The sequence below is a fragment of the Crinia signifera genome, chromosome 4 (assembly GCF_055691185.1).
Source record: "Crinia signifera chromosome 4, ASM5569118v1, whole genome shotgun sequence".
NCBI lineage: Eukaryota > Metazoa > Chordata > Amphibia > Anura > Myobatrachidae > Crinia > Crinia signifera.
In genome coordinates this window covers 15,719,750-15,742,614 of record NC_139220.1, presented here as the reverse complement: position 1 = coordinate 15,742,614, position 22,865 = coordinate 15,719,750, and the positions used below count along the sequence as shown (strand labels likewise).

The 22,865-nt window shown below is 46.9% G+C and overlaps 1 protein-coding gene across 4 annotated transcripts in view; it reads right to left on the bottom strand.

Annotated features, from left to right (window-relative positions):
• The window catches only part of BRAF (B-Raf proto-oncogene, serine/threonine kinase), a 46,058-nt gene that overhangs the window by 9,226 nt on the left and 13,967 nt on the right, over positions 1–22,865 (bottom strand). For 2 of the 4 annotated variants that reach the window (XM_083181206.1, XM_083181205.1), the window contains exons 2-16: positions 14,772–14,873; positions 12,301–12,555; positions 11,897–12,000; positions 10,996–11,098; positions 9,975–10,123; positions 7,866–7,985; positions 6,593–6,752; positions 6,413–6,452; positions 4,864–4,983; positions 3,751–3,890; positions 3,548–3,665; positions 2,077–2,161; positions 724–900; positions 570–616; positions 46–164 (exon numbers count right to left, since the gene is read on the bottom strand). In XM_083181206.1, the coding sequence (XP_083037332.1) occupies positions 46–164; positions 570–616; positions 724–900; positions 2,077–2,161; positions 3,548–3,665; positions 3,751–3,890; positions 4,864–4,983; positions 6,413–6,452; positions 6,593–6,752; positions 7,866–7,985; positions 9,975–10,123; positions 10,996–11,098; positions 11,897–12,000; positions 12,301–12,555; positions 14,772–14,873 (1,839 nt within the window). The remainder of the gene's footprint in view (positions 1–45; positions 165–569; positions 617–723; positions 901–2,076; positions 2,162–3,547; positions 3,666–3,750; positions 3,891–4,863; positions 4,984–6,412; positions 6,453–6,592; positions 6,753–7,865; positions 7,986–9,974; positions 10,124–10,995; positions 11,099–11,896; positions 12,001–12,300; positions 12,556–14,771; positions 14,874–22,865) is intronic. The other 2 variants (XM_083181208.1, XM_083181207.1) reach the window with 1 other exon arrangement.

Genomic DNA, 22,865 nt, shown 5'->3' with positions numbered 1-22,865 from the left:
ATATAGTGTGTAGTCCTAAGCCCCATAGGAGGAGGATTTTCTCACCATCCATAATATAGAACCGGACAGCTGCTCAAACTGGTGCGAACCGCTCCACCGGGACTTCACTGTGGCCAGGCCAAAATCCCCAATCTTTACCGTAAGGTCTTCATGAAGAAATATATCTGAGGGGTCGGAGTCAAGGAGGAGAACGAAGGCAGTCAGTCCGCCTAAGACTCAGACATTCGCTGAAGCTGCAAATAAAAACCTGCTGAACATTCGATTAATAACTCAGGGCAGCTACCGCGGTGCAGGTGGAGATCCTGCGGACTAAGCGGAGAGTCCTGAATGCGATTTGTGCCGCCATATAGTCGTTTGTTTGCAGCAAACGGATACGGATGAGAACGTGGTGCAAGTTACGTTGCTGAGGAATGAGGTTCGGAGGCTGGAGAATTCCCATCGTGCAACGGATTAGAAAAAAAAAAAGTTTTACAAAAAAAATAAAAAATAAACCCTGTCGATTTTTTCAATGTCGACCTTACCCATGTCGACCTAATGATCCATACCCCTGCCATGCATGAAAAGGATACTATTGCTTTTCAGGTCTCGGTGGATGATCGACTTGGCGTGCAAGTAGCTGTAAAAGGGAAAACAAACAGAAACCCAACCAAATGACGGATTACAGGCGGATACGGACACTGGAGATAATCGGTCATTCTACCTAGCGCAGTAATCGCTACTTACTCCATGCCTTGTGCAGTCTGCCGTGCAATATCAATTAGCTTAATCATCTCAAATTTGGTCTCTATGATGTGTAGGTGGTGATAGAGGCTGGAGCCCTCACACCACTGGGTCACGATTGCCAGCTGCGGTTTGGTAGAATATCCCATGAAAAGCAGGATGTTTACGTGTCGTGTTTTCCTGTAACAAAGAGGTCAGACCATTAATAATCACACAAACTGCACCAAAACCGCGGCCATTGTGGAAAACCAGTTTCTTCCATTAAAAACACCATGGTAGATTCATTTGTACATATGGTCAAGAAGTTTAGTTGTTTAGACCAGAAAATTGCGATTGTAGAATGGATATTGGTGCCAGATTGGGAGATGTGACCGATCTGAGATTTTCAGGTCCACAGATCTGACAAAGTCATGCAAAGCTTAAAAAATAAATAAAAATAATCATCAACACACAGAGTGTTAGTTCTGTGGGCAAAACTTTTAAAGGAGAATGACCAAACCGGATCAAGATTACAGATGGCGTCAATCACGTTTATAGTCGCTCAGCACGTTGAACCGTGAAGTGGATGGGGCTCCAGCAGCAGGAGACCACAACGGGTTCCTCTCCTGTCAAAGAATAACAGGGAATGGAGGCCGCAGTGGGCACAGATGAAGATTGGAAAACCATTGGCTTGTACGACTAATCCATCCCAGCTTGTGCCAGCGGCTCAGGCTGGTGATGGTGCGGGGGAATGAGTTCTTGGCACACACAAGGCTACTTAACATTTTTTGTTTTAAAGGTCTCAGCCTAGTTTCCTTTATGGCCGCAGCCTACCCATCCTCTCCGGCGACTTCCAGCAGGATAACGCACCACATCACAAAGCGCTCGTCGTCTCAGGCTGGTTCCACCAACATGACCACAAGTTCGGTGCCTCTGCAGTGCTTAGGCCTAAATCCGATACATCACCTTTTGGGTCTCTACACAGAGCTCCCAGCACCTGGTTGGATCCACGCCACAAAAGGTTCAAATTGCTCTTGCATCCCCGCTCTGTGTGGTGCATTGAGGTCAGATGCATGAGGACACATCTGTAAAACCTAAGCTACTGCTAGATTGTTTATCAAATGCAAGGTCCCCCATCCGGTCTATGACCATCTTCTCCTGCAGCTTTACAACGGACAGTTCAGCAGATTGCTGGGGGTGTTGCGTCCTAGCGGAGCGTCATGTATTATCCCTACACTAGAGATTTAGCAGCCCCCAATTATTTTACATTGACCAAGTGGAGTTAGGTCATCGGACACTCTTCTAGGTCCAAGAACACACACTCTGCTTGCTACACTTCAAGAATAAGCTTTGGTTTCATAACCGGGAGTACGTTACCTGAGCACTCCGACTTCATTTTTAAAGGCCTGTAGTTGCTGAGGCGTTGGTGCCGTTACATTCAACATTTTCACAGCTACATCACCTGAAGCAGGCAGGAAGAGAAACATCGGTATTGTGATGTATTACACGATATACAGTGCTGTGTGCATGTTGGAGTCACTGAACTACAAAGTCAGTGTTTGGAGATTTTTCAATGAGGGGACGGCACTGATTAAACCTAAATAACAGAAAGCTTGTTTCAATGAAGTTCTAGTCCAATACACCACCCCATAGAGGGCACGTTTGAGCTTATAGCTAAACTCTTTTTATACATTTAAACATCGAGTCCCCTTGTTCTGCAGCTGCATAAATTCTAAAAATATTATACGGCAAGGATTAAAATTACCATGCGCCATCAAATCCAGCGGGTTATTTACGCCAGATTTGGTCCATTGGAAGTACCACAGCAGCACAACCAACGCGTTTCGTAGTACAATAACCCACTTCCTCAGATGACGTTTTAAGTTCTACAATGAAACGCACAAGGTATTGCTATGATAAATCCGATCTTCTCAGCTTACTGGTAATAGAGCCATCGACAGTTTTAGCGTACTTGCTGTACTCTACTGACAAAACCGTAAAATGTTATGGTCATAGAACAAGCCACAGCTTGTTCCGTCTATGAGGAAATCCAGGCCAGAGAGGGACTAATGTACACTCGCCGCTTGGTCGCGTCCACAGACTAGGTAAATGCAGGCAGTAGCAATCGTTATCCCCATCACGGTATGGAAATGCTAGGCTGGGATAGCTACGTATTGGGTGCGCACTTCTCCTTACAGTTTCTTACTGCCCCAAACCAGACATATTTAACCCCTTGAGTGGTGGGTTTTGCTGGTGCAAGACAAACCTACCAGGGCAGGTTTGTCCTGCCCCAGCAAAAACCACCACAGATCGGAATTGGCCAGTCCCCCTCACCTTCACTCCTAAGTTAGTACGGCGGAGCTCCCCAACCACCGCTGCCCCCTGTCAGTGATCACACAGGCGGCAGGCTCGGGGATGTTTTGCGGCGGCTCGGGAGGACTCGGGTGCCTGAACTCTCCCGAGTCCCCCGAACATCCCCGAGCCTGCCGCCTGTCAATTACTACTACTAATGGCGGCGGGGGCAGGGGAGCTCATACACCGGAGCTGAGACGAGGTGCGGGGCATTGAGGGGAGGGGACAGCAGAGTGGCCACTGGGGGGTGCCCAGAAAGGTGATGCGCCAGTGGTGCACACCTGGACACCACTGGCGCACACCTTCATTTTAGTGGTATGCCCGAGAAATTTCCGGGCACACCACTCAAGTGGTTAATGAGAACCGTGGCATTAGAAGTTATTTAAAAATCAGGACATTTATGGAATATTGCTAAAGGGCCCCTAAAGCAACAAGGAGCTGCTGGACTTTCCATATCAGTATTGGTATGAGGATGTATACTTAGATAGATATATACCATGCCACTTTCCCTTATACACTGTCCCAAAAGAACCAGATCCTATCCGCTGTCCAACTGTGATCTGCCCATCTGGTATCTCCCAGTCGTCGCTCGAGTCTCGCCGCCCAAGCGTTTTCTGCAAAGGACAACAGGTTAAGGATCTGGCGGCTGCAGGTCACAGCGGCACTGTCAGCGGTGGGGAGTTTTTGGAGAAGACTGACCATTCGATTCCGTTCTTCTGAGGAGGAAGAGGATGATTTGCGCTCTCTTTGCTGCCCTGGGGATTTTTGGAGAGCCTTGACGCTGGTGAGGGAGCCGGGAAGGGATGCCGGAGGGGTAGCGGACAATCCTGGGGTGGTGCCTGTCAGCCCAAAAGGGGAAATACGTTAAGAAAAAAAAAATAATAAGATAAGAAGAATAGAATAAAACAAAGATGAACCCACACTAAAAATGAAGTAAAAAAATAAATAAATGAAAGAAAACAAAAATGATAAAATATAATATTTAATGTCTAACAAATTATTCCTTCAATTACAAAAAATAATAAAAATAAAAAGTTAATTATCCTGGTTAAAGGAATTGTATGCATAGGGTTTTTTTTTTTCCATAACTGTATTTGTAGTAATATATTTGATCACTGTAAAATTGTTCTAATGCTATAAATAGCTTATACATTTGTTTCAAGATTTAAGACTTAAACCCCATACACACGGGGCGATATCGCTCATTTTGGAGCTTCTGAGTGATCTTATTCTTTATATCTCCCAGTGTGTATGCGCTGCCTGAAAGCCGATGCGTGCTCCTACAATTTGTAAATGACCACCTCCGTCGGATCATTAAACGAGGGCCGGAACATTAAGGTTCTACGCACCAGCACCATAATCTATATATCTAGGTCTATATACACACACACACACAATTTCTAATCGTAGAGAACCACAACTAAAATTCTAGCATGCACAGTAAAATACACACAAGTGGTGGTACGTGATTTGGAAAGTTAGTGGCAAAAAAGTGATTTATTTGCATATTAAAATTAGATGAGAAAGAGACAGTGGATAAGTAACACTTCATGCACGTCTACTGGCTGAAGGTGCTCCGCTACGTCAGAACAAAAGATACACAAATGCAAAACCAGCACACAAATAAAAAACCTAAAAAATAAAGCTACATGTTTAAGTCAATTCAAAAAAAATCTAAATAAAAAAATATATATATGCATTGCCTGTGTTTTGCCCACCAATACAAGCGGTGCAAGCAGAGGACTAGACAGTGCTAAAAGGGGTTGATTTTAGGCAATTTCAGTGGGAAGGTGAAATAAACAGCCCAACTACCTCTGTACACTGGGTCAGACTCAAAATCAAAGACTATTTCACTGGGGACAGAATGGAGGAGTGGGCTGGGGTTCCGCGAGTGGTATTTCCGAAGGCAGCGAGTCGGCTGAACCTGAGGGGCTGTGGGAGAAACACAGGTATAAAGAAAAGGAAAAAAAAAAAAAGGGAGCGGTGGGGGAATGGGTGGGGTAAAGAGTAGAAAAGGGGGTATTAAAATGTAGTAGTGGGAGGGAAAAGTTTGATTGGGAGGGCAGAATTAACAAGACATAATTATTAGATTATTGCCAATATACAGACAGCAAATTCACAGTTATACAGGACGGAGGTACAATTTATGGGCTTTTTTTTACGTCCTGCAATGAAGCTTTTTTTTTTTAAATAAACAAACATTCAATTGCAAAATAAAGAACACCAAAAAAAAAAAAAAAAAGCGGATAAGGCTCATCACCCTTCCCTGAAAGGGCTTAATAAAGTAAGATCGCCTATTAGAGGGTTTTTCGCTCCTGACTCCGTGAGTCTCTAAACTGCCGTCTTGCTGAAAAGACAGCAGTTTGACATGAATGGATTGGAGGGGGTTCCAATCTATTCAATGCTATTTTTTTTTTCGGCAGGTCGAACTCTTTCGACCTGCCGAAAAGCAGGTGGATTGACAGAATAGCCGAAAAGCCACCTACTTAGGACGGAAACACAGCCAAAACTGAAAGGCTTTGGCTGTGTTTCCGTCAATCTCAAACAGACATGAAGATATGCCGGATTGAGGCAGGGAGGACGGCGCCGGGTAAGCAGCAGCAGCTTACATGGCGCCGTCCTCCTGTCCGCCGCCGTCCCCACCCTCTCATACCCACCGCCGCCAGGCTGGCTGAGAGCAGCTTAACCGGCCCCGTCCTGGCTCCCACCGCAGCGCTCACCGGGTCCCCACACCGGCCAGGTGAGCATCAATCAGCGGCCAAATCCAACGTCTGATTTGGCTGCTGCATCGAATAATGGATGCCGGATCCATTCCAGCAAAAGTATTTCCGGATCCGGCATCAATTGAATATATACCAGAGACTAATCAGCAACAAATGCAATGGGCGCTCCCAGTTTACTCTTTCGCTCTGAATGAAATACATCTCTATTACGGCCCGGGAGCCAGTACCATTGTGGAAAACAGAAGATCTGAGTGCCAAAGTCTCTGAGATCCTCAAAATATCCACGTCGCTCACAGCGACTGTTCTTTTAGTATAAATAAAACACAAATACATCAAAGTTCAGTAAAATATTCCACACTGGCATTTTATTTTTTTACGGATATTGAGGATCTTCCACAGCAATGTTGACACTGAAAGGGTTAATAAAAAAAAAAAAAAAAAAAAAGTTTGCTTGCCAATTGTCACCCCTATATTCTAAGCAGATCATTTGTTAAGAATGAGGAAAAACAAGAAAATAAAGCACCCTCTAGATTAAAGAGTTAATGGAGAACATGGCGGTGAATTGATGGAGGACGTAAATAGGTTACGTTGTAATGACGGATACATCCACGCCAGATAGGTTCCTTAGGACCACTTACCTCCCTCACTGCGCTGAAGGCCCTGGTCCCGAATTAAGTCCTAGAAGAAAGGAAACATCTTTATGCTTTTATAAAGTTTCTAAAAATTCACCTGAGCGTTGTTCTATGTATCCCGGGCAAAAATAATACAGAAATAACATAAAGAGACATTTGACACATCAGCGCATTGTGGTCACTTACATCGATGTCAACAGGTTCGATGGTGTTTATGTGAACGTTGGGGGCAGAGGAGGAGCGGTCTCGCTGGCCAAACTGGTTTCGGTGGTCTTCGTCGGCGGGTCGGAATGGCTGCGGAATGGGGATGGACTTGGACGGAGAGCTACTTGGGATGCTGAGGGGCCTAGAAGGGAAGTAGCAGCAATTAGCAGTAGCGGGAATGTATTACCATGAGAACTATACAAGGGGGGGGGGGGGAGAATGACGACAAAACACTTTTCCAGCAGGATCTAGTTTAAAGGGACGAACATTTATCACAGGAAGTAACATAAAGCTTCTAAGCTGGGGCTAACCTTACAGTTCCAGCACACAATAAATCATCATCTAAAGCAGGGGTGGCCAAACCGGTCCTCAAGATCTACCAACGGTCCGCGTTTCCCAGACTCCCTAGCTGGTGCACAGGTGCAGTCATTACTAATTGTCACATTTCCCAGACCACCTAGCTGGTGCACAGGTGCAGTCATTACTAACTGTCACATTTCCCAGACCACCTAGCTGGTGCACAGGTGCAGTCATTACTAACTGTCACATTTCCCAGACCACCTAGCTGGTGCACAGGTGCAGTCATTACTAACTGTCACATTTCCCAGACCACCTAGCTGGTGCACAGGTGTAGCCATTACTAACTGTCACATTTTCAAACCTGCTGCATTCATTCCTACTACAGGTGACGTGATCTACATGGACTGTTGGTAGATCTTGAGGACAGGTTTGGCCAGCCCTGATCTAAAGCATAACTAGGAAAACGTATTCATGGATAAAATAATTATTATTTAATACCGTAAATCTTCCTGTGTCTGTACTATTAGCTGGAGGATTATGCTGGGAGTGAAAAATAAATGTTTTTATTAGGAGTGGAGGGCGGGAAGAGCGAAGTGTAAGAGACAAATCATTTCCTACAAGGATTACAGACAATCCAACATCTAACCAGCTCCATTAGCAGATCCCGGCTCATCTGACTGCTGGGGATGATCTGAAATTACAGCTGTGCTACAGATTACACGCCAACAGTAATTCCTATTTGCTGATCATTTGGCTGCTCCCTATATGAAATGCAGGGGAATCTTAAACCACGGGGAGCGTGCAGAAGCGCACACACACTGGCAGCTGCGGCAACGGAGAACGGTACTGAGGGTTCCCAGTGGTCTGGCCCTTCCCAGGCAAGCAGGTGTTGGGCCTCTGCCCTCTCGTGCTTTATAGCCAAGGTCCCAAGGACTAGAATACTTCGGAACCTTACCCGCCCATATCTGGAGGAGGTGAAGGTGAATAGGATTCGACAGCTGGTGCGGCTTCTCCGAAAGGGCCTTCATCCGGAGATATTGGGTGGTGTTCGAAGAACTTTGAGACAAACAGCAGACTGCGAGAAGAAAGAAAGAATGAAGAGTGAGATTCACCTAACTCATACAATGATCCCAGCAACTCCGCAGCACGGTAACATCGCCGATTTATCAATGGGAACTAGAAAGCAAGGTAACAAGGTATGCCAAGCTGTCTACTGCATCTCCAGGGCCTCCAAACAACTGAGTGGGTCAGAGTACTAGGAGAGGGGCGTGGTCACTGAACAAGGAGTGGCTACATGCTGAAGAGTGTTAGTTTAGAGTTAAGGTGGAGGCGATTTGGTCCGATTGCGATCAAACGGCCCATTAAATCGGACCAAATCGCCTCTCCCTGACATGCAGTCGGGTCCGATACGCGGTCCCGTGCGCATCAGACCAGACTAGGTGGTCGGACCAGCTGGCCGTCCGACCACCCATTCTGGGGCAAGTGGGAAGCAGGGACGCATGCGATCCATCACAACGGAGACATCGCAGCAGTGTATGGGCACCTTTAGGGTGTGGTTACACCTCCCCTGTACTGCTACCTCCTGGCGGCACCCCAACTGATATATTAATCACATGACTGAAGTTACATCCATACCTGCATTCTGTTACACGGACTATGGGCCCAATTCAAACCTGATCGCTAGGCGATGTATATTTGCTGCCTGGCGTCCAGGTAAACACCACCCCACCGAACGCATGCCCCCCAGCCGAACTAATCCCCGCACTAGCATGTGAGTGGGTGTGTACGCTTAAACATCCTCTCGCATACGGCGACGAATAGGATTTCTCCAGCCTTCGCTCTGAAAAGTCCATACTTACTTTTCAGATGGCCACTATCCGGCGAATTGGGGGCCGGGCCCCGACGCCATGTGGCATCAGCCGCCCGCCCCCGAAGATGCATGGGCACAGTTGTGTTCACAAGGGTACGCCCAGCATTTTTGTGGGCACCGCCATAAAATGCTGGGTCCGCCTCCTTCCTGCCCACCATTGAACGAATGACCCCGGCGAGTGTGGCACTCACTGGAGGCACTCACTCACGGGGTTTGCACATAGTCACGTCATCGGAACCAGGTGCAAATCCGGACCTGGTCTGAATCACCCCCTCTATGCAGCCAGCATGATAGAGAACTACGTTCCAACACTGCTGCAAAGGGTGTAGGAACACCCACGCTCCCAGGTCACCAAAATACAGTTAAGCACCAGATTTGTGGGCAGTAATTATCTTGGAGGTGCTACTCAAAAAAAAAGCCACATGTACAGGTTACTTTGTTTGGAGCTGCAGAAGAGGTTCAACTCTTGTGCAGCTCCTAACAAAGTAACCTGTACACGTGGCTTTATTTTGAGTAACTACTACTTTGATCATATGCTCATTATAAGTGATCTAAAGTGCTTACTTCTCATTTATGCTACAATAAAATAATCACTACGGGATTTGGGATTGTTTACGCTAGAAAAGAGACGGTTAAGGGTAGACATGCTTAACATGTACAGATATATCCTAGGCCAATATAATGAATGGTCAGGCACCCTCTTTGCTTTGAGAAAGGACTCTAGGACACGTGGGCATGAGTTTAGACTAGATGAAAGAAGATTTTATACCTTTCAAAAAAATAAAAAATAAAAACATCCAGGGGTACAAATAACAATTAAAATATGTATATAATTAAATCAGAATTCAGTTGTATAAAGGGATAAAGCAAATAGATCACGCACTTTAATAACGAAGGATGAACTTGATGGACGCCTCTTTATTCAGCCTTAACTACTATGTAACTATGTTTTATGCAACTTAAAAAGTAAAATTGGAAAGACAAGTTCCCCCTGCGTTTTGCCAGCTACGAATCACCAAGTAGCCGGTCAGGAACGATCCCAGAATCTGGCTGACGTCACAAGCATGAATTCAGAGACATTTAGAGATAGAACGTTGTACGGAATGATGAAGTGATCATTACAAGACGCAGAAGGGCATGGCTGTCACCCGCCCCTAGGCTAAAACTTAGCGAAAGGGTCCCATGGGTACTTACTCGAGTCGGTCATAATTAACGCACATAAGCGGCACTTCTGTACTACACCGCTGGTGAAACTTGTACCCGCAGGTCTGGCAGCGGAAACCCTGGAAAAGCAGCTTCCGGCAGAAGTCACAGAACGCCAGGGTGAAGAAGGTTTTCCGTACCTGAGGGCACAATACAGGGGCACTCAGAAAACAGCTCCGTGGTGGTACATACATAGCAGTAACTAGTGTCTGCAGTGACAGAGGGGCAGACTATACACCGCCTCATTTCTGTTGCTGACTGTGGGGCAGATTGTTAAGCATGGTGCAGTAATAAAGTGGAAGGTGATCATGCACCAGTCAATCGACTCCTGACTGTCAAGTTAGAGGCTTGGTTTAAAAAAATGACAGTTAGGAATAGATTGGCTGCTGCATTATCACTTCAGCAGGCTTAGTACATCTTCCCCTGAATCACAGTGTGGTCCAGTTATGTTCTGTACATACACACGGAAATAGCAGAAGGTGGGGGCCCTGGGACAGCGGACATGGGGTGAAATGTAGTAAAGGTACATTACCAAAAAATAGACCAGTTAGAACCGTGCAGAGATCAGAGAGACCCCCCCACAAAAAAAAAAAAAAGTGTGTGTGGGGATCCCCATATTTACGAACCAGCGATCGGCCTATAATCGCACATGTGACAAGTGTGATCTGGTGCGATTTTTTTTTTTTTACTACATGTCACCCATGAGCTGCAACATAGGTACTTTTACTAATTACATCCGTTCCTCTGCCTGTGCTATTCCGTCACCCTTTTATATTGACATGGTAGTGGTCAGTGCTCTGGGATAGGACACACATCACATATGCCTGCAGCTGTTCCTAGCGCAGTCACTCCAGAACGCTGGAGTTACACATCAGACCAGACACAACAAACTACAAAGGTCTAATAGAAATGAAGTCTAGATCATAGAATCTGAATGCTGAACTCTTGCAGCGATGAACAAAGCATTGTGTGTAAATGGCATGTATACATTGTTTTCTTCTATTGTACCTACAAAGTTATGGGTAGTGAGGGGCACATTCTCCAAAACTTCCACGTGTAGCTCCTCCCCCGTCAGCCAGCTGATGTCTGTGTCCCAGCCGATTGGCTTCTTTTCCCTGTTGGGAGGATATTAAACGTATTCAGTAACGGAACATGTCAAATAGTTTTGAGACGAAATGGTCAGACACCCGTCGCCTCCCCTTTGGCTCTGGAGAACTCACTTCTGATCCTCAGACCAGAACATTAAAAAGACGCAAGGATTTGGTGGGCCTATCTCTATGCAATATTGTCCAAGGAAGGTACAGCAGCATAGGTTAATAAGTACACGTATAGGGCAGTTGGAGGCTGCCGGGTCTAAGAAAGAGGGCCCCCACCCGTCCACCATCACCGTACTTACCAGTAAGTCACCTCCACTCTTGTGCGACACCAACCCAGTATGATATATTGAATAAGCAAGGAAGCGACTATACAAACCTCAAGAGAAGGATCCGACTGGGGCTCAGATGGGGTCACGTGTTTAGGAGAACCGCCTGACTTACATAAGCCAGTTCCTACAAGGTATAGTGTTCCTCTAAGGCAGGGATGGGGAACCTTTGGCCCTCCAGCTGTTGTTGAACTGCACATCCCAGGATGTCCTGCTAGTTTTGCTTTTCGGCTATACTAAAACGGTTGCATGGCATGCTGGGATATGTAGTGCAACAACAGCTGGAGGGCCGAAGGTTCCCCATCCTTGCTCTAAGGACTGAAGTGATGCCCTATTTACTATAGTGCATACAGACCCATAAGGAGCTGCATACTGTGCATGGACTGGTGACCGTGGAGGTTACCTTCATGAACAGATGTGACAGATTGGGGGACCCTCTGTAGAGTTCTAAGTCTGCCCTATTTAATAGATCAATGGAGGTAATCCTTACCCGTCCTGAACCCTGTACACCGCACAGCATTCTGGGATCAGACCTCGCATCATCAGTGCTTTCTTGAGGCTGTCCCGTACGGTCACTCCACATCTGGCTGGTACCTGGGACGACAAACATGTGTATTACTCCTACGGATCAAATAAAGGCCCCACGGGGAGAGACCCAAATCCCCAGTCACGTTACTTCCATTTCCTTGAAGTTTCATGGCTTTAATACATACAGATGATGTTCTAGAGTTTAATAAATCGGAGAATATTCTGTAACCCCGGTCTTGCGGTCAGCTCATTGGCATACAACTACTGAAAGCCTTTGCCGACACTTTGGGAATAATAATGTTAATAACAACAACATGGCCCTCACCCACCAGCACGGTCTTCCACTGGTTGCTTAGGAGTACTCACCACTGTGCGCTGTTTGTTAGGTAGGAAGACTCTAACAATAGGTTTCTGGGGAGATTTGGGGTTGATTCGGGAGAGATCAGAGGGGTTCTGTAGGACGGACAAGGACGTAGGCGCTAGAGACAGAGAAGAGGGGACCGATGATAGAGTCATTTCTGAGGATAGGGAAGAAGATTCGGATCCATTCCCCATGGACTCTAGTAACTGCTGCTCCCTCTGCTGGAGGGCATCCAGCTTACTGGTGTACTCCTCATAAGCCTGTGGGGGGGAGGAAGAACACAGAGGTAATGCCACCATACAGTAGGACAAGACCCTAAAACACTAGGTGGTGTATAAACAATTCATTTAACACAGTCAAATCTACAAAAAGTACCAATTAATCCTAAGGATACCTGGAAAACATGCACTAGATTCCACGTGGACAGAGTTTAGGATGTAGCGCCCATGTGGCCCTATTTGTGGACCTTGAAAGGGTCAGCATCGTAACCATAAATGGGTGTTTCTGGTATAGCAGATCAATGGCCAACTAGATTGACAGTCACATGGTCGAACGCATCTAGATAGACGCCTGAAGATAGTCGACAGCGTTTAGATCAAGGGTGGGCAATAAGCGGTTGATGAACTACACATCCCAGCATGCTTTGAATCAGTTTCAGCATGGCCAAATAGCAAAACTAAGGCAAGGCATGCTGGGATGTGTAGTTCATCAACAGCTTATTGCCCACCCCTGGTCTAGATGAACCGTAACGTAAGTCAGACGCAAGCGCGATCAACCGTTACTAGGTTGACACAAGTTTTTCACTTTTTTTTTTGGTGCCTGTTGACATGGACACCAAATAAGCGTACAGCGTCCCCTCGCATACTTGCTACGCACGGAGCCACGCTACACTAAGCACACTATTAGAATAGAACTCTGTGCCCACTTGGATGGTACAGTATGAACCATGTCTGTCTAAAGCAAAAAAAAAAAAAAAAAAAACATGAAAAACAACCATGAAAAAAACTTGTCAATCTTGTGACCGTTGATCACGTTCCCTCTATTCGGATGCTTACATGCAACGTTACCGTAGATCTAGACGCTGCCGACCGGCTCCAGTTTCTGGGTAGCCAGGGACGTATGCTTATTTTTGTCCAACGCGGTTACATGAATAAAGGAGGCGGGCTTTTCTAAATTAAGCCTATGCAGGCCACGATTTCAGCGCGCCCGGTATAACCCAGCATAAGTAATAAAGCAGACTTGTCTGACGGCGCGAGAACGGCCCTTCCTTTACTACACCTCTCTCACAATTGCAGTGAGCCAAAAATCTATCCGTGGGATTTCCCCTCAGCCGCTGTAATGTGTCAGCTTTGTGATTTGCCGCACACACACCGATTGCTGTAATACGTTACTGTAAACCGACCTGAACTAGACTGCACTCCCCATGCCGGCTGTGCTAAGATGGAGGTTGCAACTTCCGAGAGAAGAGTAACTCAGGCAATTGGACAGGCGGGACAAGTCCATTATTTAGCAGCATCGCCCCTCTTCTGCTGGAAACAAAAACCATTTTTGCAAAAACGCTGCAAGTATCCTGGTGGTTTGTGCTAGAAGCCAATCGACAAGGAGGAGGAGGTGGACAGCTACAGTGAAACAGACGGGGGCAGAGGAATGAGCTGTCCGGGGAGACAACGCAGCATGTTTGGAGAGCTCGTCACACTGTTTATGAAGAGTGTCTGCTTCAGTTTACACAACACACAGGGAGAGCCCGGAGGAAAATTTAAATGCTGGACCGATGACAGCGCTTTGGATCGGTTGTAGGGTAAACACAAAAGGGAGGTGAAATAACGTTTCCTAATCAAACGCGTGGCAAAGCCAGACTTGCTGACTGCACCTACATTTATAAAAGGGAACGATTTATTTTAAATAAAAAAATAAAAAAAAGGGACATAGCTACAAACTAAGGACAGGCGATACTTGTAGTGTCACTGCTAGGAGCGGTGCAGGCAGCGTGAACTGTAAACTAGCAAAACTAAGGGCCTGATTCAGGCTGCGAACATCGCAGTTTACGGAGCGCCTGCGCCGCCGTCCGGCACCATGCGAAGGCATGTGTAACGAGAACACATCCCTCTCGCATGCCCCCGCTAGCAGGAGAAATCATTGGATGGTTGCCCCAGCAGGCATTGGCCCTCCCGCATACCCATGGGAATGCCCACGGTTTACATGGCGACGCCTATAAAAGGCTGGGCGTTCCCGTAGTCCAGCACCATCACTGCCGCCAGCCCTCCCTCCCTGTAATGAACAGCCCGGTGAGTGTTTAATTCGCCAAAACCGCTCGATGTCGGGTTCTGCACAAATAAGCGCTCGCGCAGAGCCGCAAACATCAGAACGGGGCCGAATTTGCTCCTTTCCGATTGAACTTGAATCAGGGCCTCATTGTGGAGATTGAAGGGTTATATACACACATTGCAATGAGTTTAAACAATAATAATAAAAATACCTCTACATATATTGATGGGGGGTTGTGCTCGCCTCCAAATTTGTCTAGGAGGGCTTCAATGTGCTCTTGTGTTAACTTAATCATCTGCTTGATATTCCAGATCTGAAAAAGAAAAAATACGACATGTGAGCAGGACGATTGTTATCGGTCATCTAGTTATAGAGGCTTCTAGGACCCACCTGAAAGTTCTACTCCAAGTGATCCCCCCCCCCCACGACCCCAGAACGGTCCAATCAGCACCTCTGCTGCCTTGTTTTTATGCTGAATTGGTTTACAATGGAATAAAATCAGGCAGATACTCTTCCCCAGAGGGAGCTGTGCCAAAATGACCTGGAGGAGGAGGAGGAGTCACGCCCAGGCCAATCAGATTAAGTTGAGTTAGTTTGCTCAAAAAGCTATCCCTTGCATTCCTAAGCAATACGGCAGGGAGCGGGACGCAGGTATTGCGGTGTCTCTATGACAATGCCATGGGTGATGGTCTTCATATTCATGAGATATGAATATGATAAATGGCGCTTAGCCAATCAGCTCCTGTTATTTTACAAACACAGCAGCAGAAATGAATTAGCGCAACCTCCTGAAGGACATAGAATTGCCGCATTAGCATTGTTGTAGGGAGCAGTGTGTGGCGGATTGAGGCTGGTGTAATACTCCTCCAGTCTTCTCCATCCCAATAAAGAACAGGTGACAGGACACTCCTAATGGAACGGCGAGGGCTTCGGATCGCTGCAATCTTACTTCAGCAGGTTTATACCAACCAGATAGACTATTACAGTTCTGTAGAATTCCAAGGAAAGACTTATTGGCAGACTGCGGAATCATTGGTAGACACAAAGAAAGCTGCTTCTATGCAAAAAAAAAGGTTCAAGTTTGAGCAGAGTACAGAGAGGGACGTTAATTTTAGGCTTCTTTTTAGAATGACCGACCTGCGCCAGGCTGACCACACCAGAATTATATGCACCTTCTATAATCAGCTGCGCAGTTGGTGTAACGTAGATACAAGTAGATCATGTGCTCCACCAAAGCTAGTGGCTTCTGTGACATTCAACTTTCCGGGGAAATAGAGTAGCACCCAATGGCCAGCCTGCATTTAACCGTTCACGTATTCAGAACACATTGGTGCATGGCACGCAGAATGGGACTGGTTTAATAACTTCCATTTTATTTCCCTCGAACCTGCTCGCGCCCGACTCCTGTGCCACCATCCCAGCAGACCACAGTCCCATTGCATAGCGAGACCATAAAACAGGCCTGGACATCTTCGTTGAACCAGTCCCCGAGACCCAACGAGGTGGTGTGTGATGTGGAACGAGCCCATTTATGGCACCTGCCCGTTAAGGGCGCGTATAACGCTGAAGAAAATATTTACTGCAACAAGTAAATAAAATTCCAGCTTGCCATTCCGGATGAAAGGATTCTCCTCTGGATGGTCCCCTGAGGTGGTGGGAGTTTGATAGCAGATTATGGTGCATTAAGCACCTTCTCATTTGTAACCATCCGTTCAGTTGCAGGATCAGCGGCAGATGTGCGACGTCTCATTGCTGTTTAGGGTTTGCTTTTCTCTCTCTTAATAACCACACGAAACGCTAAACAGATCAATCTTACATGACGGCGCTCCTGTCGCCTGAAGAGGCTCCGTCAGCTGCCTTATAGGCGTGTTTTCTATTATTCATATGGAACCAGAGGATACTTAAAAGGGGAACTCCACGAACAAAAATTAAGACAATTGAATAGGTTATAGTTCTTTATAAAGCGCACACATACTCTGTAGCGCTTTACAGACAATATTCAGTCAATCATTCGTATCAGTCCCTGGATTAGCAGAGATAACAATCTATGGGGGAAATTTAATTAGCATTCAAGTGCCCGGAAATTTCTCGGGCTGAGCTGCGCTACCTGTGCAGGTATTTTCCAGGAATGCCACTGATTGGTAGGTGTGCGCCAGTGGTGCCTCCAGCTGTGCAGCACTGGCGCACCACCACTAGGGGTATGCCCCCCCCCCCCATTGTCACCTCCGGGCTCCGGCCAGTGCCGACTCCCCCACCGCCGGGGCTCAGTGCTGCTGGCGGCAGGACCCTGCTCGGGAGGAGTTTGGGCACCCGAGTCTCCCCGAGCCAGCCGCCTGGTCACTGCTGTGATTAGCAGCAGGGGTAGCCACAGGGGAACCCCCGGCGATCCTGGGCGGGAAGTCGGCACTGGATGGCAGTGAGAACAGGTGGGGAGGGGTAGACGACAGGGGAGGGGTTGCCCCCATGTTCTGTGGTGGGTTCTTCTGGGGCAGGACAAACTTGCCCCAGAAAAACCCATCACTCAAGGGGTAATGTGTATTACTGCTTGCACTCTTGAGGTGGTGAGCAGAAATCCACAGTAACTAAGGTCTGGGGCTATCCGCAGTGTAACCCCCGTGCAGCAACTGCATCGCGCCTAGTGCGTAACATTTTTTTTTGTCAGATTCCAATTCACAAACAACCATGTTTTTGGATTGTGGGAGGAATCCCACTCAAACAAACAAAGGGGGAAAACATAAAAACTCCAGATATGGGAAGCAAATTCAAGTCCTCAATGCTGCGATGCAGTAATGCTAGCTAATATGCCAACCGTGCTGCTGCGGTATTTCGTTGGGTTTTACCTCTGGGCTTTTAATGCTAGAAAGCAGTAACATATGGGCCGACCAAGGTTTCTAATAGATACCAATGTTTCACAGTGTTACTAGAATAAGAAAGGATTATTTCTTCCGTTAAAACATTGATGTGGTATATATAAATAAAACCACACAATAATTTTCCTCCCACAAATCTGGTTCCAGCCGGCAGATATACATTTTGACCTACATACTCTGGTCTCCTGCCAGGAACGTCTATACAGGTATGCAGTTTGTACAGGTTTTTTTGTATTGTAAACAGCAAAAGGTTTTTAAGTTAAAAAAAAAAACAAAAAAAAACAAAACACAGTCCCGTGTACATGGTGCGATTCCATTTCTATTCAAGCCTGATTCGATTTTGCCTACATAGTACAGATCTGTACTATACAATCTATTTTTCTATTCAATTTCGAATCGGGATCAAATGCGGCAGAAAATCATTCAATGGCCCTTATCCAGAGCTAATCGCAGTACAAATTTGTTCTCAAAATGGGCAAAACTATGGGCACTGCAGGTAGGGCAGATGTAACATATGCAGAGAGAGTTAAGGTCCATACACGCTGGGCGACTATGCCAATCATCGCTGCGGGGAAAGCCGCTCAGTGCATACACACTGAGCCGCTTTCCCCCTGCCCGGCGCCGACGGAGGGGGTTGGACGGCGTTGCATAGCGCAGCGCTATGCGAAGCCGCTCATCTACTGGTAAAACCACTACATGGTCAAAATCAAAATGAAAGCTAGTCAGGATTGCACCATGTGTACGGAGCAGTACCCGCTGATTAACATAGTGAGAGGTGTCCAGCACCAGAACAGCAGTGTGCATCTCTGGGTTCCATCTGGTTGGCTGAGGGGCACAGATGGACAGAGAGGGGTGTAAGATATTCCCAGGGCCATCACTGCAGTGCACCCTGCGAGTCCCCAGCCAGCGGTGCAATGGTCACAGTTACCACTACACTTCCCTAGAGTTCTAACGGCTTCTCTCTTCAATGGAGATGTCAAATTCTTTAAAAGGTTTCCTATTTAGCAACTATATAGCTGTCTAGCGTCGGATTGTGTGCATCCGAAACATTGCCATCTGTTGACAGCGAGTGAAACTACCTCTTCTTCTCCCACACATGCACAAACTCAGAGGCAGTCACAAGGTAGAAAATGCTCTGAAAGCTATAACTGGATTATAATTGTTCCGCAGAACACAGAATAATGGAGACCAGGTGCTTTTCTTTTAACAACGAAGGGGAATGAAGTCGCGGGAGATGGGACACTGGGACTCCTCACTTTGGCGCATGTGAGCAGTACATATAGGATAAAGGTCTATATAGGAGATCGGAACGGTTCTTTTATTGCCCAGCTAGTAGGAGATTCCACACGCCATCCAGGGCAATGGGGAGAACCACATGACAAGTCCTAGAATAGAATATCTGGGCGTATTCATACACAAGCTTCTGTCTATATTTAACATTTTAAAAAGGATTAAAAATGATTGGTCCATGATCAACCCCCAAAGCTCTGTTTCCTATCAGACCCGGGAGCCATGACCGGCAAAAACAAACATACAATTACAGGATTATGGTCATGAATTGGAGGCATGATCTAAAAATAGCGGGAACTGCTGACTACGTAGATCAGCGTTACTGTTTGGTAGTCTATGAAAGACTTTCCGTATTAATGGTCGTAATTTATCCATTCGTCAGAATAGAAGAATCATTGTGGAGGTTCTTGTGACCAGACGGGCACTCGCTCAACACAAACCAGCCAAGTATTTCATAGGAATTCCGTGTCACATCAGTTTGCACATAAGACGCCCCAAGTGACCATGCACGAGAATCTGCCCCAGAGAGGTTAGACCAGGGGTTCTCAATCTCAGGTTTCAAGTACCCCCAACGGTGCACGGTTTCCAGGTCACCCTGCAGGTGCACGCATTAGTCACCGACACGTTTTAAAAGATCACGGGTGGAGCTAATCATTTCACCGGTAGCGCTTGGAGATTACATCATCTCCAGGTGCCTACTGAAGGCAGGAAGACCCGGGTGGCTGAAAGACCCAGGTCTGTGTGACGACCCCAAATAACCTGGGTCATCCCTATGTAAGAAAGGGTAGCCCTGGTTTCAATCCGTGGTGTGTCCCAGCCAGGCGGAAGCCGGGTAATTCTGTCCAAAAGGGGCATATAGGGTACAATTTAATAGGACGAGAAATTCAGAAAGTGACAGATTGGCTAAGAAATCTCCAGGTTTTTTTAAACCAGCAATCATTTACACTGCAAAACCAGTTTGATTTTGTAGGGTAAATGATTGCCGCTTTAAAAAAAAAAAAAAACAACTGGGAGGAGATTTCTTACCAAAAATCGCTCACGTTCTGAATCTCTCATCCTATTTAATTTCACCCTGCGTGTTACTAGTAATAGTCAATGACCAAATTCTTTTGCTGGTTGTCAAGTTTTATTCCTTCGCTTCAACCGCATATTCCCCTCTGTCTTCTCTGAGGCTCAGGGGAGCCACCTCTGGCCCAGATCAGGAACCGCTTCCTCCAGTAGTAGTGGACTAGCCAAGTCCTGACGAGCAGCCAGTGAGAGCTGTGCAGGAGAACAGGCGGAGCCACCCAGTAGCTCTCTACAGCAGCTACAGTACGACGACATTAGCAGCATTATATGCAAGCCTATCCGGTCCATAAAAATCAGGGTAAGTATAGCGTTGACCACTGGAGGTGGACATGGCCAAGGGCGACAGTTGGAAGGTTGACAGTCAAAAGGTCAAAATGAGTTTCACATTTTTTTTGTCCCAAAATGTCGACATGGATACCATCTAAGTGTATCGCTGTGCTGGGCACACTATTCTGCCATCATGCCATAGTGGACGGTAGGGCATGACATACCACGTGTCGGCACGAGTCAGCTCATAAAAAAAAGTCAAAGACTCATATCTACCTTTTGACTGTCAACCTATTTCAGGTGTCGACCTAAAGTCTTCTCAACCAGTGGTCGACCTAGTGACTATCCAAAATTACAATAGAAAAGCAAAAGTTATGAATTAAATTGATTGATTGATTGTCTGTTCCCCCCCCCCCAATACACTACAACAATTTTTCACAATTTCCTACAATTCCGACCTTTTGGGACGATACATCGTCTTTAAAGTGTCACATTGTATGCGTTTTCCATCCAATCCGATGCGCAACCAGACTCGATTATCTTCTAGAGAAGGTGCTAAATAAGTCGATTCTGATTGGTTGCCCGTAGCAACATCCCATGTGAAATATAGATCTCATCTTAGTAAATTTCACATACATGTGGAACAGACCCACAAAGGCGGAAATTAAAAAAAAAAAAAAAAAAAAAAAAAGGGGGAATTCAGGTGAAGTAATACCGGGAAGGGCGCTATATACAGGTGATGTGTGCCCTGAATGTCACCCAGACCTCGTGCAAACTTACAGCGTGTTTAATCGAATCGTCCCCATTGTAATTCTGTGCCGCCGCTGCAAGTTGCACATTCGATAATCCGTTCTGACACTGAGCCCTCGTTAAATGAGCATAAAACCGAAAATACAACATCCATTGCCTCTTAATTGGAGAAAAGGGCTCTAGCAGTTTGTAGCTGTAAGCCCAGCCTAATCCCCTGGTGCCAAATCATCCCAGTGGGTGTAACATGGATACAACCTGGTAACACATCATTATTGCACCACGCACAACCTGTGACTTACTGCTGAGTGCACGTTTCACAGAGTCACGTGAAACAAACTATTCCCACATCTGTAGGCTAAGAGGAGGCAAGTGTGTAACACGGATGGGCTTCTGTGTGGCCAACAGGGCTAGTCAGACACACTAGCCCTCTACCGAACTGGAGATACCGGGAGGTCCAACACACACACACACAGGCACTACATTAACACAAAAGGATACCAGAGTCGCCCATCTATCAGATAAGCAGCACCGGCAAAGTGTACCGCGTTCACTCGTTATGCTTCGCTCACGGTGCCTAGCTCTGCTCGGCACACTTATTCGGTACTCTTTACCTAGAACGGCGCCAGCGATTGAAATAGCGGTCGTCGTGGGTAAAAATCGCGGTCATCGCGGGTAAATCGGGATGACCGCGATTTCCCATAGGGAACAATGTTAAAACGGCAGATTGACTGCGATTTTACTGTTAAATGCCTCAATGGACCCGATTTGGGGCCCAAAAAGGCCAAATTAACCCTTAAATGTCCCCCCAAATTTTTAACGCCACCCCACAGCGAGCGCAGCGAGCCCGCGAGGGGCGGCGGTACGCGTCCTCCGACCTTTTCATGCCCTACTATCCACTAGGGCGTGGTGTGAGAATATAATAGTGTGGCGAGCGCAGCGAGCCACCGAGCCCGAAGCGTGGCGAGCGCAGCGAGCCCCGCGAGGGGACGCGGATACCTTCACAGGTAGACGCGTCCCCTCGCAGGCTTCACAGGTGTCCGCCTCGCCACGGACACCTGTGAAGCCCGCGAGGGGACGCGCATAACTGTGAAGGTATCCGCGTCCCCTCGCTGCGCTCGCCACACTATTATATTCTCACACCACGCCCTAGTGGATATTAGGGCATGAAAAGGTCGGAGGACGCGTACCGCCGCCCCTCGCGGGCTCGCTGCGCTCGCCACGCTTCGGGTTGGCGTGGATCGTGGGGTGGCGTTAAAAATTTGGGGGGACATTTAAGGGTTAATGGGCTCTGTGGCCCATTTAACATTGATTCCTATGGCCAAATCGGGTGGATTGAGGCATTTAACAGTAAAATCGGGTCCATCGCGCCTTTTAACATTGATTCCTATGGGAAATCGGGAGCATCGCGTCGCGGGCATCGCGGGTACATTTATGGCCGGCCGCGACGCGACCGACACGATTTTCATGTTTAACATTGGTTTCAATGGGAAATCGCGGGCATCGCGTCGGTCGCGTCGCGGCCATACATAAATGTACCCGCGATGCCCGCGACGGGCGCCGTTCTAGGTAAAGAGTACCACTTATTCTCCCACCGCGCCATACTGGACAGTAGGGCATGAAATACGTAGTGCCCATTGTAATGTAGCTACAAAAAAGGCCAACAAAATTCTGGCATGTATTAAGAGGGGAATGGAAACTAGGGACTCAAGGGTAATTATGCCACTATATAAAGCACTGGTGAGACCTCACCTCGAGTACGGAGTACAGTTCTGGGCCCCGCACTATAAAAAGGACATCATAGAATTAGAAAAAGTCCAAAGGCGAGCAACAAAGCTTATTAGGGGAATGGAGAATTTAAGCTACGAGGAGAAATTAAGCAAGCTGGGACTATTTACACTAGAGAAGAGACGTTTAAGGGGGGACATGCTCAACATGTACAAGTATATCAAGGGCCAATATAAGGAACTGTCACGCACCCTCTTTTCTACTAGAAAGGAATCTAGGACGCGAGGGCATGAGTATAGATTAGAAGAAAAAAGATTTTATTCAGCTAGTAGAAA